At 54.0% G+C, this 18,234-nt stretch overlaps 1 protein-coding gene across 4 annotated transcripts; it reads left to right on the forward strand.

Moving 5' to 3' along the window:
- The first annotated feature begins 1,868 nt into the window (after positions 1-1,868).
- Positions 1,869-16,031, forward strand: RAB44 (RAB44, member RAS oncogene family). Of its 4 annotated transcripts, none has more exons than XM_052815725.1 (17): positions 1,869-2,118; positions 3,587-3,812; positions 3,909-4,023; positions 4,288-4,459; positions 4,766-4,909; positions 5,277-5,367; positions 5,490-5,585; positions 5,912-6,099; positions 6,495-6,543; positions 6,867-6,961; positions 7,487-10,563; positions 10,990-12,201; positions 12,696-12,777; positions 13,133-13,247; positions 14,019-14,120; positions 14,942-15,018; positions 15,468-16,031. In XM_052815725.1, the coding sequence occupies exons 2-17, from the start codon at positions 3,603-3,605 to the stop codon at positions 15,550-15,552; spliced, it is 5,910 nt and encodes a 1,969-aa protein (XP_052671685.1). In that variant the 5' UTR covers positions 1,869-2,118; positions 3,587-3,602; the 3' UTR covers positions 15,553-16,031. The 4 variants fall into 4 exon arrangements, with proteins under 4 accessions (XP_052671685.1, XP_052671686.1, XP_052671684.1 ...); XM_052815726.1 differs by having other exon boundaries at positions 7,487-9,156; positions 11,611-12,201; XM_052815724.1 differs by having other exon boundaries at positions 1,869-2,123; positions 7,487-12,201.
- Positions 16,032-18,234: the final 2,203 nt, after the last annotated feature.

Consider the following 18,234-nt stretch of genomic DNA (forward strand, 5'->3'; position numbering starts at 1 on the left):
AGCAAGACTTGTATGTGGACTGTGAGCTGAAGTTATGGTTAATGTGATAAATGACCTGATTTGCAGAGGATCCAGGTGAAAATAAAGTTTTGATGGTAACAACAACCTCGTGGTGGTGTTCAGCTGAGGATCCCTAAAGCTTCTGCCTGTCCCCGTAGTGTTGGGTGACACCTGTGTGTGCTGATGCCCCTTGAAATGCTTGCAGAGCACTATCATGCAGCCTTTTAGCTGCTGCTGAATCAAGCCCTACAGATACAGCCCTTTTAATCTTTCCCCTTACATCAGTCCTTCCAGCCCCCTTGGCTGCTGCCAGCTGCTCCCCTCTGCTGTCACCTCCTGTTTGTCAGGAGTGGTGGTAATGGAGGAAGCAAGAAATAAATCAGCAAATACCCCCTTGTCCCTGTTTGTGGGGCTCTGAGGACAGCCAGGGGCTGGGTCTGCCGTGCAAGAGGGAGCTTGGCACCTGGGCTTGAGTTTTGCACCCCCCTGGCAGACCCCAGCCCCACACCACCTCTCCTGGGTGCGGGAGGACTGTGTCCCCCCAGCTTTGGGGACACAAAATGGTGATGGGCTTCCAGCAGCTGAGGAACAGATGAAAACCTTGCACTTTCAGTCCAGGTTGTGTTTTGCTGCTCTCCCATCCCAGCCTCAGCAAGGATGGAGGATGCCAGGATCCCACAACAGCTGAGTAGGACTGGGAGGAGGGTCAGGAGCTTCCCCTCCTTTCCCCACTATATTCAATCCCTTTTCATCGAGACCTGCCTGGCATCTCCTCGGGGCTGGAAAGGGCCATTGGTGCTGCAGGGCTTGATCCTACCCTCCCGTGGCTGGTGCTAACCCCAGCGCAGGCTGCTGGCAGGGCTCTGGAGTCTTGCTGGGCAGAGGGTGTGAATCAATGCACTCTCCCAGGGATATCTAGGGTTTTCCCCAAAAAAGCATCCTCAGGGAAAACAAAGCCAAAATTCAGTCGTCTTTCTGCAGCAGGCGAACAGCCCCAAGGATTGTAAGAAGCTGTGACAAACCTGAGCTCAGAGGTGGTTTTTGTAAGCTGAGCACCCCAGCCTGGCCATGGGGTTGCTTCAGTCTGGGGTAACAGACACCAGCTTTGCTTGGAGAGCGGAGAAAAAAACAGTTGAGCCTTGAATTGGTCTACAAATGTCCAAGTGGAGTGATTGCACCTGAGCTGGCTGCTGCTTCCTTAGGTTAAATGGCAAACGAGCAGGGCTGGGCTATGACTGGGTGGGTGTGATGGGGAAAGGCACCTGCGCAGCCGGTTCCCTGCAAGTGATTTAACCAGCTTGGGTGGGGAGAGACAGGCAGTGCCTGGGCTCAGACCTGTGCTGTGAGCCAGTGGATGTTAATTCTAGTTATAACTTAAAGATAATAGTGTTTTCCCTTGCTTGGGATCTCTTCCCATTTTGCAGTTAAAATGGAGCAAAAATGCATGTAACCCATCTAATTCCCCTGTTCCCTTGCAAACCAGAGTGGGTGCAGACTGCAGGCAGTCAGTGGGTTTGGTGCTGGCTTTAAAGCTGGTTTCATAATTCAGGCAGGACCCTTGAAAAAAAAACATCAGTGTGAGTAGCACAGTGGGGGAGATCTCCAAATTCTGGGGCCAAAGACCTTCCGCGGCAGGGGTTGTGGGTTTTTGTCTCTGGTAGGATGTTATAATCTGTGGGTTATATATAGTCTTGTAGTTTGGGCTATTCAGACTCTTAAAATAACGTTTACTGTTTCTCTGATGCTTTTCTCCTGCCCCAAACACCTTCCAGTATTGACTGGACTATCGCGAACAAGGAAAGGATGGGGACTTCTGCTGTGGTTCCCGATGACACCGGCAGTGCCCTTGCTTTGGGATCTGGGGGGAGCTTGGGGGGACGGTGACCCTCCGGATGGGCCCTTCTGGCACCCTGCTTGCAACGCGGCAAACAGGAAACATGTGAGCACCGGCAGTTGAGTGTAACCCACAAACGGAAAGCCGCCTTGGGTAAGAGAGAAAATGAGAGCTCGGGCGCCTGGCAGGTCAAACACCTTCAGCACGGGACCAGCATCCCTCCCGGCCTGGGGACCCTCTCTGTCCTGTGCACCCCAAAACTGAGGGTCCCTCTGGGCACGCAGGTAAGGTAAGCTTTGCTGCTCTGGGGATAGCTCATGCGTCACCTTAAAAAATAGAAAAGCAAGGAAAATAAGGGGGTTTTCTCACTGTCGGTGAGCTCGGGAGGCTTTTTCTGGCTGCCAGTGGGGGGACTGCGGCTGGGGGCCCTTTTCTGATGGCTGGGAGCATCGTGGGGTGTTTTGGAGGGGAGGCAGGTCGCCGGGAGTCAGTGATGCTGTGGCGGGGGGGTCCCTGCTCAGCCGGGACTGGGAGGTGCGTGGTTCCCATCCCAGCCCCCCTTCTTGTTCTGCACCTCCTTTGTGTGGTGGGCTCAGCTCAGCCCCTGAGGCTGGGGCAGGTAGCTGGGGGCTTTTCAATGCCTTAACCAACCCCATCTGCCCCCCCCCAGAGCTCCCGCTTCCACTGTCTTAGAGGCTGGGACCACCATAAAGGCACCTGGTTTCTGTCCCTGGCTTGCTGGGTGTCCTGTGGGGCTCCAGTGACTCCTCAGAACCCCCTCGTGTCCACGTATTGCTACTGGATAGTGGTTGCAGGTGTTGTGCTTCAAGGGCATGGGGATGTTTTGGGGGCCTGTTCCCACGTTTCTGGTGAACCCCAGGATTTAGCAGAATCGCTGTTCATGTTGCAAAAGGAAAGGGGCAGAGGGCTGGAGTAGCTAGGGGGGGTCCCTGGGCCAGGAACAGAAAGCCAGGCTGTGGCCATCAGATGCCTCAAGCACGGCCCTCGCTCTCCATCAGCCGCTCTCTGTGGCCATGGTTTCCTCCGCTCATTTTTTCAGCTTTCTCGTGCAGAGAACAGCCCCTCACGGTGATGGCGCAGTGGCTGCTGGTGATGTTGCCACCCATCCAGGATGGGGAGAGGGGAGTGGGAGGGGGGGGGGTCCCAAGCTCAGACCCCACAAGCTGGGGCGAGCGTGCAGGCATGATGAAAACCTCCCCGAGGTCTCACACAGCTCTCCCCGGAGGTGACTCACGGCTGTGAAAGCTGGGGGAGGAATTTTAAAAGCTGCTGCTGAGTTCCAAGAAAGCAGGTGGAGCCACCACATTTTGCCCAGATCTTCAGCATCACCTTGGCCGGTCCTTTGCCGGTGTCACCTCTCGGCTGTGTCACCTCCCCGGTGACCCTCGAGCTGTGCCGGTGCCCTGTGCATCCTCCACAGCCGGGGCAGAGCACGGGCAGATTTGGGATGGGTGCTTGGCCAGTGGCAGGAGAAGCCGCTCACCCAGCGGGTGCTGGGCTTGAAGCTGGTGGGGATGGCTGATGCTCGCTGTGGGTCGAGGCTCTGTTTACGCCGTGCAATCAGAGATAAGTGCCTCCCTTCCTATTGCCAAACCCGGGGGCCCTTTACACCAGCCAAAATGAATGTCCAGCTCGGTCCCGCTCCGCCATCTCCCATCACGCCGGAGCAAAGGTCTCCGGCAAGGAGAGAGCTGGCTGAGGCTCAGCACCCGCTGTTTTCCCCCTCAACAGGACTGAGCCGCGAGCCATGGCGGAGCGCCGGGCGGCCACCAAGGGCCGGCGTATGGGCTCCAGCCGGCGAAGGCAGCTGCAGGAGGGCTCCGGTGAGACACCGGCAGCAGCTCCCGGCCCCAGCGAGGAGCCGCCGTGGGCATCCGAAATGGTGCAGAGAATGCAGGACTTCTTCAGGAAGCAGGGCAAGGACCAGGCGGGGTTCGTCACCCGCTCAGACATGCAGGTAAGGGATGGGGAGATCTTCTCGTGTCAAATGCTGCCGCAGTGGCTGGAGCCTGGATGATGGGTAGGTGTTTCCCCTGATTTGCTTTGTTCTTAGAAATTGCAGGAGGAAGATTTCCCATGCAGCACAGAGGAGCTGGAGCTCATCTTTGATGGGCTGGATGCTGCCGGCACCGGGCAGTTAAGCACCGAGGAGTTCACTGCTGGGGTCTGTAAGTGCCAGCATGCTGCCTCCAAGCAGCCTGGGCTGATCCTGGACATGGCCGCGGCGGGGGAACCTGGAACACTTCCCTTGCTGGGCGGCACATGATGGCCCAAAAAGTGTCCCCATGCCCGGGTCTCAGCCTATGGCTGGCATGGTGAGGGGTCCTGTTGTGCTGAAGCGGCTTGTTGAAGCCATGGGGTGGGAAGTGGCGGGGTCTGGGCTTTGCTGTCACCCCGGCCGGGCACTGAGGGTTTGGGGTATCTGTTGGCAGGGCAGTTCCTGAGCTCCCAAAAAGCTACCAGGAACCACCGCCGGCGGAAAACGGCATCCCGGAGGGTCCGCTTGGTCCTCCCCAGCCCAGCGTTGGATGGGGCGGACAGCGAGGAGCAGAGACACTTTGCTGCCTTCATGGAGCAGCTGGGCACGGACAACGTCTCTGAAGAGTAAGCCACCCTGTTTAGCACCCATGGGTGTCCTGCAGGATGGGGCTGAGCTGCCCTAGGGGGAAAGGCTTGGGACAGGGCAGGGTATTCCCCTCATTTGGTCCCCGTGCAGGCAGTGAGCACAGAAATGGCTTGGAGGTGCCTTTGCCCCAAGCGCAGGAGCAGGGGACAGGATCGCGGTCACCCCAATGCTCATCTGTCCCCCAGGACCATGTGTCCTGAACGGTGTGAGCTAAATGACCTGGGATCCCATAGCTGGCCTGGCTTTGGGGGGATGCTCACCACGAAACACCCCTCTCCCTGCAGACAGGAGATCTGGCAGCTCTGGGTGAAGCTCCGGGAGGACGAACCCCAGCTCCTGGGCAACCTGGAGGACTTTCTGGCCAAGATGAGGCACCGCATCCAAGAAGCCAGGAGCAAGAAGGAGGCTTTGAAGGCGACCCTGAACAAGTGAGTCACCCCAGGGCAGTGGAGAGGGACGGGATGGGAAGGATGGGGACAGGGATGGGACCCCCTGCTCACCCCAGCCGTGGAGATGCACCCAAGAAGGGAGAAACCTGGGTGCTTTCAGCATCTCCATCAGTGGATGGAACAGCGGTTTCACTGGGAGCCGACGTTTGGGGCCGGGCTCCCTCTACAGTCACACATGGGATGGCAAAGTGCCGGACTCAGACTGCTGGACACGTCCTTGCTGGGTGAACCCCTCCGGGCTGACCCAGCTGCAGCCTGCAGGTCCCATGGGCAATGTGGGGTCCCAGGGACCTGCACCCACTGCAGCAGGGTCTGACCACCCCTCTGGCCGTGCTATCTCCGGCAGGCGTGTGGCTGAGCATGACAAGGAGGTGCAGCAGCTCTGTGAGGCCCTGGAGCAGCAGATTCAGCAGGAGCAGCAGTGGCTGGAGCAGCAGGTGGGTCACCAGCTACTCCTCCCCCCTTGCCATCCACCCTGGGAGGAGACCCAGCACCCCCAAACCCCTGCGGCAGCTCCCAGATGGGTGAGTGGGTGCTAACATCCTTGTTGCTATCCCAGAGCGTGGCCCGGAGCCACCAACACGGAATGGAGCTGCAGCGAGCGCTGGATGCCAGCGAGAGGGAGGTGCAGCGCTTGGTCACGGCGCAGATGGAGGTGAGCTGGCCCCAAGCCCCAGCCCCCCATCGTACGTACGGGGTCTCTGGGCTGTGCCCATAGCAGCAACAGGGTGTTATACAGCTGATCCTGGTCTTTCCCCACCAGCCTTTGATGTGGGTTGTCGCATAAGGACCTCCATCACCACCACCTTTGCCACCCCCATCCCCATGCTCCCCTCCATCCCCAGAGGACCCAAGTTGAGTTTCCCGCCCACCACCTTCAGGGGGAAAAATTCATCCCCGGGTCTAGAGGAGATGGTTACCCATAATTTGTTTGCATGAGGGTCCTGGCGGGGTGTGAGTGTCCTGGCTGCCATCCCGCAGCTGGAGACGCGGTGCCGCAGCCTCCGCAGCATGCAGCAAGCCACCAGCACTGAAAACCGGCAGCTGGAGGAGAGCAACCGGGTGCTGGAGGACCGCCTGCAGCACCTCCACCAGCAGCTCCAGCAGACCCACGGGCGCCTGCAGACAGCGAGGGCTGCGGTGGCTTGGGAGAACGTGGAGGAGCCCGGGTGAGTAGCTGAGAGACCGGCATCTCCCTCTGCACCTACGAGGTTTCCTCCTGGGGCTTGCAGTGGATGGGGAATGAGTTTGATAGGTCTCGGCCATTGCTGTGCTTCAGTGGTCTCCACGGTTAATTGATCACGGCTTGGTGTGAAATGCATCAGAAAAAAAGCCAGGATTATCAGCACCATGCACTGAACATGTCCCTGTAGGGCAGTGCTAGCAGAGATGGGGATGTCCTTCACCCAGAAAGACCCAACAAGGACTGATCCAAGGGTTGTGGGTTTTGCTGTCCTGCTCCAGCCCATCGCTGCCTCCAGGGCTGGGGACTACCCTGGGGCAGGGATGGATGCGGTGAAGAGGATGCAATTGCCATTTTGACCCCTGTGCTCTGTGTTTGCAGAGACGGAGTGGCTGCAGAGCTGCCCAGCGAGATGCCCCTGTCCCCACAGGTACTGCAGCTGGGTGTGTGGGGATGGGATGGGGTGTCCGTGCTCCAGGGCCTTGTGCTGTTCAGTTTGGGACTGCTGGGGACCCCAAAAGCACAGGATGCTTCTGCAGCAGAGGCAATGTCTCCCCTGAAAGCTTTCTCAACTGGGTTCGCATGGTGCCATACAGATGCTTGGGAAGGGGGGGGTAGCAGCATGTTACTTCTGATACCCCCAAGATTTTGGGTGGATACGTCTCTCTGCCAGAGAGCTCGGCATCATTTCAGGTGGATATGCTCCTTCACCAAGCACTTTTCTCTCTCCTCTTCCCACCCTGTTTACTGCAGATGAGTCCGGAGAAGAGTGAGAAGTACCGCTCCGAGATGCGGACCAGGCTGGGGTCCCAGAGTGGCGAGCCCAAAGTCAAGAGCACCCACCAAGTGTAAGAGGTCCTCGGTCACAGCTGCTGCTTCAGCTGGTGCCCTTGATATCTGCGAGCCAGTGCTAAGCACCAAGTCCTCCACCCTCTCCAGGCAAAACGTGACATTAACTCCTTTTAATGCTCTTTTTCCACCCACTCATCTCATCCTGGAGATCAGATTGCTTAGCCTGGCTTGCCATCCTGCATCACTCCCTTGGCTCAGGCACTCACCGTACCTGGCCAAGAGTTGTCTTTTCATCTCCGATAATGTGAACACAGAGCCTGGGAAGAAGCATGCTTGCTTGCTGGGCAGGATACGGCCCCTGGTCTGTCTCCTTGGGTGTGCATCCCCCTTTCCCCTGTCCCCATCACTACCTGTGTGAACCTCCAGTACACTCAGAGGGTAAATGGAAGTCGGGTTTGGAGAGGGACAGGGCGAGGTGGTGGAGGAGTGGACCCCCCCAGTGCCAGCCCAAGCGGCTGGGAGGGAGCTGCAGCCTGACCTGGAAACTGGACTGACCTCCCCCCATTTTCTGCCCTTTCCAGGGTTTGGGAGATGCTGCCAGCAGAAATAAGCCTTTTGGGAGCCCCGCCAAGAGCGAGCTCCGTGGAAGAGGACCCCTTCCCAGAATTTCTCAAAGAGGAACGCTTTTCTAACCAAAGCTCTTTGCTAAGAGAGATGAATGATGCAATAGCGGCTCTGAGCAAACAGCTGAAGCCACAGGCACCGGGTACACCCCCTGTGCCGGGAGACGCTGCCTGTCACCCCCAGGATGATGCTGAGCCCCAAACGGGGCCGGAGGCAGCCACAGCCCATGGCACAACCCCCGGGGTCCTGCAAGAGACCCTCCCCGGCCACGTCACTCACGAGCCGTTTGAAGGAGACCTGAAAGAGGGACCAGCCGCAGCTGAGCTTTGTGCTCCGGACACGACACAGGCTGGTGCGTCCGTGGGAGCCAGGCACCGCAGGGCTCAGGAGCCGGGGGCAGAGCAGGGAGAGAGCCCAGAGGATGCACGGAGGATGTTATTCCTGCAGGGAAAGGGCGCTGGTGTGAAGGAGCTGATGCTAAAGGCGGCTCAGCATCTGCAAGAAGCACCGGGAGAGAGCACAGAGGCAGGAGAGCAGGCACTGATGGAGGTGGAGGGAGAAGGATGGATGCAGGAAAAAATAGGTTGGGAAAAGGTACAGCCCCCAGGAGAAGCTGAGGAAGTGGCATTAAGCCAGGGAGAAAATCTGGAGACAGGACTGGGGCCACCTGAGCCTGGGGAGGCAGGACTAGCAGCGGGATGGCAGCTTGCTACAGATGGGCTTGGCCCAGCTGTGGCTCCAGGAGAGCATCCACAGCCCCTGGACATGGGTCTGGGGGAAGAGGCTGACCTGCCATCGGGGCTCTCAGAGAAACTTGAAATAAAGCCAGGAGAGCACCTGGAGCCAGAGCCACCATCCCAGGTTGAGGCACGAATGGGAGCAGCCCAGAAGGACGGTGTCCTCCCCGAGGTGACAGTGGCTCCTGGCCCCGGGATGCTGGACGAAGAGCATGTCAGTGCAGAGGTGCAGCCCCAGGGGGAAACCTTAGATGCTGACGAGCTGCCAGCCCCAGCTCAGCATGGAGGGAGCAGCAGAGCCAGGGCCGGGGAAGGGGAGGTGGAGGTAACACAACCCAGGGAGGCAGAACCGCAACCGCAGGGTGAGTCTGCGAGTGGAGAGGCAGGATGGGGAGGGAGCGTGGGTGCAGAGGTGCCGCTGCCGGCGGCTGTGCCACCCGCCGACATGCAGGAAGGTGGAGCGGGAACAGATGTGCAACCGCTGGAGGCCCAGAGCAACGATGCCAACAGGCAGCTGCTTGCAGAGGTGAAGGTAGCTCTGCAGCCCCTGAGAGAGGCCGGCTGTCTGGGGACGGAGCAGGGAGGGAGCGTAGCTCCAGGTGTGCAACCACTGGAGGAGGATGATAAACCAGAGTTAGGGCTGGGGGAGGAAATGGGTGCTGCTGCAGTGCATGGTGAGGGTCCTTCCCCAGCAGAAACACCTGCAGGGAGCCCAGATCTGGGTGGGCTGTTCCCAGTTAAGGCTCAGGCACTGGAAATGGTGGAGACAGAGGACTCCCAGGCAGACATGCAGCTGCATGGAGGTGCCAGCCCAGAAACCCTCCAGGGAGGGGGCGACCGTGCAGCTGTACATCTCCTGGAGGAGGCTGAGGATGGGGAACAAGGACACGGTGAGTGTGGGCTGCCACAAGAGGCTTTGCTTTACCCCCATGGAGTGACGATCAGGCAGGGAGAGGGGGCTGCTGCTGGTGTGCAGTCCCCTGAGGAGGCTGTAATGTTGGACATGCTGGAGGTTCAGAGCTCTGATGCCAATGTGCAGCTGCTTGCAGAGGTGGACAAGCTCAGATTGACCCCAGGAGGGAGCAGTGAGACAGATCTGCAGCTGCCAAGTGAGGTTAGGTCCCCGGGGACAGAGCAGGGAGGGAGCGTGGCTCCAGATGTGCAACCCCTGGATCAGGTTGATACACCAGCGTTAGTGGAAATGGTGGAGGCAGAGGACTCCTGGGCAGAGACGCAGCTTCTTGGGGGTGCCAGCCCAGAAACCCCCCAGGGAGGGGGGGACCGTGCAGCCATGCAGCTTGGGGATGAGGCTGAGGATGGGGAACAAATGCTGGGGGAGCAGGGGCTGCCACATGAGCCTGTGCTTGATCCGCAGGGAGCAGGAGTCGGGCGTGGAGAAGGGGCTGGTGCAGGTGTGCAACTGTGGGAGTCGGCTGAAAGCCTGGACTTGCTGGAGGACCAGAGCACTGATGCCATCATGCAGCTGCTTGCAGAGGTGGATGAGCTCAGATTGACCCCAGGAGGGAGCAGTGAGACAGATCTGCAGCTGCCAAGTGAGGTTAGGTCCCCGGGGACAGAGCAGGGAGGGAGTGTGGCTCCAGATGTGCAACCCCTGGATCAGGTTGATACACCAGAGTTAGTGGTAATGGTGGAGGCAGAGGACTCCTGGGCAGAGATGCAGCTTCTTGGGGGTGCCAGCCCAGAAACCCCCCAGGGAGGGGGGGACCGTGCAGCCATGCAGCTTGGGGATGAGGCTGAGGATGGGGAACAAGGGCAGGGGGAGCAGGGGCTGCCACATGAGCCTGTGCTTGATCCGCAGGGAGCAGGAGTCGGGCGTGGAGAAGGGGCTGGTGCAGGTGTGCAGCCCCCTGAGGAGGCTGTAATCCTGGACACACTGGAGGTTCAAAGCAGTGATGCAAACATGCAGCTGCTTGCAGAGGTGGATGAGCTCAGATTGACCCCAGGAGGGAGCAGTGAGACAGATCTGCAGCCCCTGGGAGAGGCCGGCTCCCTGGGGACAGAGCAAGGAGGGAGCATGGCTCCAGATGTGCATCCCCTGGACCGGGTTGATAAACCAGAGTTAGTGGAATTGGAGGCAGAGGACTCCTGGACAGACACACAGCTGCATGAGGGTCTTGGCCTAGAAGCCCCATGGGGCAGGAAGGGCAGAAGAGCCGTGCAGCTTGGGGATGAGGCTGAGGATGGGGGACAAGGGCTGGGGGAGCAGGGGCTGCCACATGAGCCTGTGCTTGATCCGCAAGGAGCAGGAGTTGGGCAGGGAGAGGGGGCTGGTGCCGGTGTGCAACTGTGGGAGTTGGCTGAAAGCCTGGACTTGCTGGAGGACCAGAGCACTGATGCCATCATGCAGCTGCTTGCAGAGGTGGATGAGCTCAGATTGACCCCAGGAGGGAGCAGTGAGACAGATCTGCAGCCCCTGAGTGAGGCTGGCTCCCTTGGGACAGAGCAGGGAGGGAGCTTGGCTCCAGATGTGCAACCCCTGGATCAGGTTGATAAACCAGAGTTAGTGGAAATGGTGGAGGCAGAGGACTCCTGGACAGACACACAACTGCATGAGGGTGCCAGCCCAGAACCCCCCCAGGGAGGGGGAGACCATGCAGCTGTACATCTCCTGGAGGAGGCTGAGGATGGGGAACAAGGGCAGGACAAGCACAGGCTGCCACACGAGCCTGTGCTTGATCTGCAGGGAGAAGGGGCTGGTGCAGGCGTGCAGCCCCCTGAGGAGGCTGTGATCCTGGACGCATTGGAGATTCAGAGAACTGATGCAAATGTGCAGCTGCTTACAGAGGCAGAGGAGCTCAAACCAACCTCAGCAGGGAGCACAGAGGCAGATCTGGCACGCTTGGGTGCAACTGGGATGTGGGAAGGCGAGCAGAGCCAGCCTCCTGGTTTGGAGGCAGGTCTGCGTGCAGCTCACGCCGCAGACACGTGGGAGGGAGCTGCTGGTGCACGTGTGTCCCCTCCACTTGAGGCTGCTTCCCATCCTGAGTGTGCCGCTGCTGCTGAGGGTCCTGGTCTGGAAGTAAAGCTGGGAGCACTCACTGGTCCTCATGGGCAGATCCTGGAGGACACCCAGACACTGGAATTACCACAGGGAGAGAGAGCTGCTGCAGATGGGAGGCTTCTGGATGGAGCTCAAGGTCTGGAGGTGGTACAGGGAGAGAGGCTGGAGGTGGGGGTGAGTTTAGTTGAAACTCAGGGTCTAGGGCTAAAGCAGGGCCGTGATGATGGTGCGTTTGAGCTGGCCTCCCTGGTCTTCGAGGAGCCATTACAAATCAGCACACTAAAGCTGGAAACGATGATGCAGAAGGATGTTCTTATTCCAGATGTGCGGCGGCTAGGCACTTCGGGACAGGCAGTCCAAAGCGAGCTTCAGAAGCAGGTCTTGGCACAGGCAGATAAGGTGAGGCTTCACACTGCTTCCCAGCAGCTGAAGGAGAAGCCACTGCATGTGATGGAAACAGAGCAGGTAGCTACCGGACCTGCTGAACCTCCAAAACAAGAGATGCCACCAGCATCAACCCTTCACATGAGGGTCCAACAGGAGGAAGATGCTGGGGATGACCAGCTGGGGATGGTCCTTGGAGACAGCTCACTGAGGGATGCAGACAACAGCAGCATGCAGCCTCAAAAGCAACACTTGGGAGAACAGAGTGAAGACCTTAATGTTGATCAATGGGAGAAGAAGCAAGAAGTTGGGTGGAAAACGAGCCAGAAAGGTGAGCCCAGCCCAGGAAAGCCAGGGGCTGTGACTGCAGATGGGGGAGGACCTGCCCCAAGGGGTTCTCCTGAAGCCTCCCTGGAGCCAGACCACCTCTACAACGTGCTGTTCGTCGGGGACTCCCACGTGGGCAAAACATCATTCCTGTACCGGCTGCACGCCGACACCTTCAACCCGCACCTCACTGCCACAGTAGGTAGGTCTCCTCCAGCTCCTCTCCAGCACGGCTCTGCACCTGCTTGGGCGACCTTCACAATCCCCTTTCCTCCACCCCACAAGCTTCTGGTGATTATTACATGCACATTACAGCTCACACCACGTGCTATACAACCTGTCACCAAGGACCAAATAGGACCACCGACTTCGCATGCCTGGATGCTCCTGAGCAGGCAATGCTGGTCCTCCTTGTCCTCGCTAGGGGCACCAATAGTAATGGCCCTGGTGCTTTCTTTCCTGCTTTGCCTTTCAGCTATATTATTCTCTTTTAACCAACCTGGTTTTACTCGTCATGAGACTAGAGACCTTCCCAAAATCCAGCCATCAAAGATCTAAAAGCTGGAGGTTCACTTAAGACCAGCGCACTGGAGCCACAGCCTCAGACCACACCGGCACCATGTGCTTTCTCCATCCATCCTCTGTCACAAGGATGAACTCTACAGTATCAAAATATCTCTTTTTTTTGTCTCCTAGGACTGGATTATCAGGTCAAAAACCTCATCGTGGACAACAAGCGCTTTGCTCTCCGCCTGTGGGACTCGGCCGGTCAAGAAAGGTGAGGTGCTGTGCTGTGCTGTCTGCCTAAGGAGAGCAACCTGTGGTTTTCTTTTTTTTTTTTTTTTCTGGTAGTTTAGTGGAAAGGAATGTTCTTGGCTTTGCTAAGCAAAGGAGGGGTTGTTTAAGAAGGGACTCTGTACAGTGTGTGATCTGATAAAGAATAATAAAGGAAGTAATTAAGATAAAAATAAGCACTCGGGCTGTTTGTATGACCTCTGTGATTAGGATAGGAGCAAAATCTGGGTTTTGCCTTTTTTGTAGACATGTGTTTCCAGCTTTCCCACTGGGATTTCAGATCGCTCCTAGGCAAAAGCTCCTTAGACCTTATTGGTGACCATTTAAAATGTACACAGGTACCACAGTATGACCAAGCAGTTCTTCCGGAAGGCGGATGGCGTTGTGCTGATGTACGATATCACATCGGAGTACTCCTTCTCGGATGTGCGGTACTGGCTGAGCTGCATCCAGGTGGGTGAAGTAGGAAAACCTCATTCTGACCCCGAGGTCTTGGAACTGGCAGTGAATCCGAGCTCAGCATTTCCCCACCTGACCTCTGCCACTGGTTAAGGATGGACATCTGGGGGTGACGAAGCCCTTTGTAAAGGGCATTCTGCTTTGCTTGGGTTAGAAAACAATTTTTCTTGGAGGATTTAAATTCAGATACTGAAAATTTTCACATTTTTGCAGTGTTTCCTGGGGTAATTTGTTGATAGCATCATTATGATAATGATCAACTTTTTTAAAATCAAAAAGAGGAATGGAAAATGTTGAAAGTGATTTTGATAATGCTTTTAAATCAAGAATAGTCTACTTTGAGTCCTGGGAAATGGGAGGCAACTTGTGTCTTATTAAAAACTTCTTGTCAGAAATTTCCAGTCAAGTACAAAGTCAGCGTTTAAAAACACTGGAACAAAATAGGACGTCACCTTGCTCAGTGCCTGTAGATGTCAGCCAGAGCATCTCCTGGATGGTTCCTGAAGTTGAACACACAGTGAATTCACTACAAGGCTAATTCATCCAGTGCTCTGCCCTGTTAATAGACCAGGACAGATGATTTAAGGGGAAAAAAATCCCATTCTTAAATGCTGTTAAACTTGTTTAAGAATTTAAGGTTTTGTTATCAGCCCAAATCTGTGGGCATCCTTCCCAGTGCTCCAGGATGTGCCTAGACAGTGTGGCTGGCTGTGATTCAAGGGAGATTCAGACACGCTCCTGATCCTCCCCTCTTTAATCACCCAGGAAGGAGCAGAAGACGGAGTTGCTATTCTGCTTCTTGGGAACAAAACCGACTGTGCTGAAGACAGAAAGGTCCCTACAGAGGAGGGGGAACGCTTGGCCAAGGTAGGTGCACGGCCCTGCTAAAGCGTGCTGTCCACCCAAGTTGGGCAAGGACAGCTAAGGATGGATGCCACCAGCCTGAGGACCTGAAGAAAGGTGAAAGCCCTTAACTTACCTTTTGTGCATTGGTGGCTGGCAAAGTGATCTCTGAACCCATCTTCCACCTTTCCCTGCCTTGCTTTCCCCTTGCTGCCCCAGTAAAACAGTTTATGAAACTGGAGCTATAAATTAAAACATTTTCAGCTCTCTTTATCTTTGCTGTGAAGTGTCACATGTCTTCCCAGCATCCTATAAATAATAAAACCACCAAGCTCTATCCTATTTTAAAGAGACTGAAATGTTTAAAGTACAATTAATCTCTTCAAATGTAGATGGCTAATAAAAATTAGGTGAGAAGAATCTTACCTTTACTGACTTAATTTCAAAGTTTATGGGATTTGGGCCAGTATCCATTGAGCAGTTTTACAAATGGAGACAGCAGTATAAGGGGTTAGATGCTTTTTTTCCCAAACTAGTCACTGGCAGGCACAAAAGACCTGGGAACATCTAGTTACGTCTCCGTATTCGCTCCATTAACCAGAGGGCATCGCATCTTGTTCTGTCTGCAGTGTCAGCCTTTTCCTTGGTATTAAAAGTTGGTGTTGTAGCTACCAGACAACCTGGATTTCACACTTGTATTCCAGTAAATAGCTTACTGACTTATTTGTTTCCTTGAGTCCCTCCTGTTTCCCCTTGGCCGTGACTGTCCCGTGGCTATTTACTCCCACATTAAGCTACTCCAATGCAAGAATATTACATTTCTATTTGGGCTCACTGTCTTCCAGGAGCATCAGCTCATGTTTTACGAATGCAGTGCTGCCTCGGGCCACAATGTCTTGGAATCCATGGTCAGCTTAATCAGGTGAGGCATGTGCTTGGATTTTGCCAGCTGTCCTGAATTTAATGGGCTTCCTTGTGCTTTTTTAACTCCAAATGCTGGTGTGTAACTGTCACTTGAGACTCCATGTGCCCAAATGTCAGGGAAAACTCAGAGCAGCATGTGCACACTGGGATGAGCCAGAGATAAGGTAAAATGTCTCCTGAGTAGTCAGCATTGCAAGGAGATTAACAAAACCCTTCTCAGGATGCTGCTGATTTCTCCCTGGGTTGACTGAAATAAATTCTGTCTGTGACTTGATTTAGGTTGGCATTTTTAGCAGAGCCCATGGTTCTCAAATTGGCCTGAGCTGGAAGGCTCCTAACTCCTTTCAGCCATGCTGAGCCTCCTTTACTGATGCTTGTCAAGGCAAATAGCATAGCAATGCAAAATATGGAGGAAATACCTGGCTAATTTGCTTCCCTTTCTCCCAGGTTGCTCAAAGTTCGTGAAGATGAATTGAAAAATAAAGCAGCAGAGGTACCAAAGCCACCCCAGAAGAAAAAGGGCTGCTGCTAGTGATGGACAGACCCCCCTGCCTCCATGATCTGAAACTGCAGCAACAGCCAGAAAAGCATAAAAATAGCCCTCAGACACCATCTCTGCTCCCCATGTGTCTGCCTTGCCTGATCTCCCTCAGATGCTGAGAGCAAAAGCTGCTGCAGAGGAGCTGGCTGCCACCCGGCCCCTTCCCCGCTCATCTCCTGCCATTATCCCAGAGCACATAAGCCCTCCAAAATACTTGTTGGGAAACTTTGCCACTTTCTTTTGGAGACAAAGAACAGACTAAGGAAAGAGGCAGGAAAGGAATGCAGCTGGATCTGAGATGCTGGAACTATACTGCAAACAGCAGGGAGCAAAACCGTGTCTTGGGATAAAAGAAATGAATACCAGGAGTCACCCGAAGACCAGTGTATAAAACAAGGGGGGGTTAGGGCCATCGGTGCTGCCATGCAGTGGTGACTTTTGCTCTGGCTTTGCAATCTGATCGGATTTGATCTGGACTTTTGCTCTGGCTTTGCAATCTGATCGGATTTGATCTGGACTTTTGCTCTGGCTTTGCAATCTGATCGGATTTGATCTGGAACAATGAAATATGCAATATATCCTAAATGCACTTTGTAAGTCTTTCCAATTAGGCAAGGTAAGCTAGTTTTTCCTCTTTCCTGGTTTATTGTGCCAGTGAGCAGTAATGGGTCTTGACAGAAAACTGCTAAAAACTTTGTTCAAAATAAATTCAAAAGCCCCAACAGCACGTCCAGGATAATAGAAAGAGCACTGGGGTGGTGGGATATATGATCAGATAAATGCTTGCAAGACCTCTTTTCATTGCATTGCTCCCAGAGCAGATTTTTGCACTATTGCAGCAACTCTCAGGATGGGCAGGGAAGAGCAAGCTGCTGCACCCTGCCCTCCTGCAACTGAGACGGCTTCTTTATGAAATACTGAATCAGTTTTAAAAGGCAGTGTGAAAAATCTAAACAAGCACATGTCACAATTTCAAGGGTTTTTTTCTTTTTACAGCTTGATGCAGAGAACTGTATTTTTGCAGAGAACTCTATTTTTGCAGAGAAGGACATACAGACTAAATAAATAAGAATATGAATGTTATATGTTAGTATTTTTATATATTCATGTGTTGCCTCATGCCCCAGCAGTTCAACAGCTGTATTCAAAGACTGTGCTTACATGCAGATTTTGGGGAAATAATTCTGCTCAGATGGATTTGCTTTTTGTTGCCATTATTATTTATATGTATATTATGGCAAAGCATAATAGTAGCCAGTTTCTGCTTTACAAAAATATAGTGACAACAAGAGTTGGTTTTCTAATAACACTATATATTTAAAAAAAAAAAAGTATATAATTCTGCATGTTTCTGACTCTGTTACAACTCAGCTTTCCAAAGAAACAAGGCTTAAGAGCTCCAGATGCCCATGTACATGTACCAGTTTTCTCTTTCCCTGCTTCAAACAGTTTTTAGCAGTCCCTGACTGATTTGCAAAGCTATGAGACGTTGCTACTCCTGAATGAATAAAGGCCTGAGTAACTGAAGCTAATCAACATCCCCATTGATGGAAAAATTGCAGTTTAAGTTTAGTCTTTATCAGACAATGTCAAATCTCCAGGGGAGAGACCTGTAACGCACAGAGCCCGGCAAGAGCAGACTTTCTTGGTTCTGCTGCTCACAGAATTACCCCTTTAAAGGGGCCAGCTCTGTGTGATACCCAAAAGCACTTGCTGGAAATGATGTTCATTTGCAAATGGAGATGAATAGAGACCACTGATGGACCAAGCTCATGCTCAATAAAATCAGGGGTTATGAGCTTCACCAGGTAGGGTACAACTTTGCAGTGACACAGGAATTTCCGAGTCTTTTAGAGATGAGTTCTCTCCTCCGCACACCCCATCTCAGTGCTCCAGCAGCTCTGTACCACTAAAGCTCCCATCCCCTGAGTGTCTTCCCCCAGCCTGCCCACTGCCACAAGCCATTCTCCCTTGGCTCTATTGTTAAGAGACTTAATTTTCTTAATGCAATATGTTTATATTCCCATTCCATGTCAATTCCTCTTTACTGTATTTCATTATAAAATATTTTTACTGATGGAGCGGTAGGAGCTGCCTGAAGACCACAGCTCCTCAGGAAGAGTTTATGTGGCTCAGTTTGGAAAGGTGCCTGGATTTGGTGTCTGGGATACCTAAAAATGGCTTTTTTGGTTTTGTTTGGACTCACCTTCACTATTTCTGCTTTGCTCTTTTATCGTAAAATAATATAAATCCAAGCATACTTTGCAAGTCTGGTCTACGATAAAAGCACCACCATTTCAGGTTGATCAACCCAAAAAGGTTCTTTTTACTGGGTCCACAATGGTTCCCGACTGCGTGACCCCGTGCAGAACTGCCCAGCTGCCAGCCATCAGATCAGCTTTTCCCTGTGCCTAAATTTGCTGGGATTATGTGCGAAAGATGCTGCTTTGCCAAGTGGCAGCAGGATTGTGCAAGAAAACGGGTTTTTTTGCTGGCAAAATAAAGAGTTGAGGTCGCCGAGGCTAAATTCTCCCATTAGATGGCAGCAAATTCAGCAATACCTTCAAACTGCAATATTGCTGCTGCAAAGAAAGACTGGGGAGCTTGAACATGGCCCAAAAGAGAGATCTGCAAAAGAAAAGGCTTCCCAGAACAGCAGACAGAAAGAAATGT

The sequence above is a fragment of the Harpia harpyja genome, chromosome 19 (genome assembly GCF_026419915.1).
Source record: "Harpia harpyja isolate bHarHar1 chromosome 19, bHarHar1 primary haplotype, whole genome shotgun sequence".
Taxonomy (NCBI): domain Eukaryota; kingdom Metazoa; phylum Chordata; class Aves; order Accipitriformes; family Accipitridae; genus Harpia; species Harpia harpyja.

Excerpts from the sequence above, each read along its gene's own strand:
- RAB44 (XM_052815724.1), top strand. The coding sequence starts at position 3,603 with ATGGCGGAGCGCCGGGCGGCCACCAAGGGCCGGCGTATGGGCTCCAGC. Across the intron at positions 3,813-3,908 it reads TCACCCGCTCAGACATGCAG|AAATTGCAGGAGGAAGATTT; the intron begins GTAAGGGATGGG and ends CTTTGTTCTTAG. Across the intron at positions 4,910-5,276 it reads TTGAAGGCGACCCTGAACAA|GCGTGTGGCTGAGCATGACA; the intron begins GTGAGTCACCCC and ends TATCTCCGGCAG.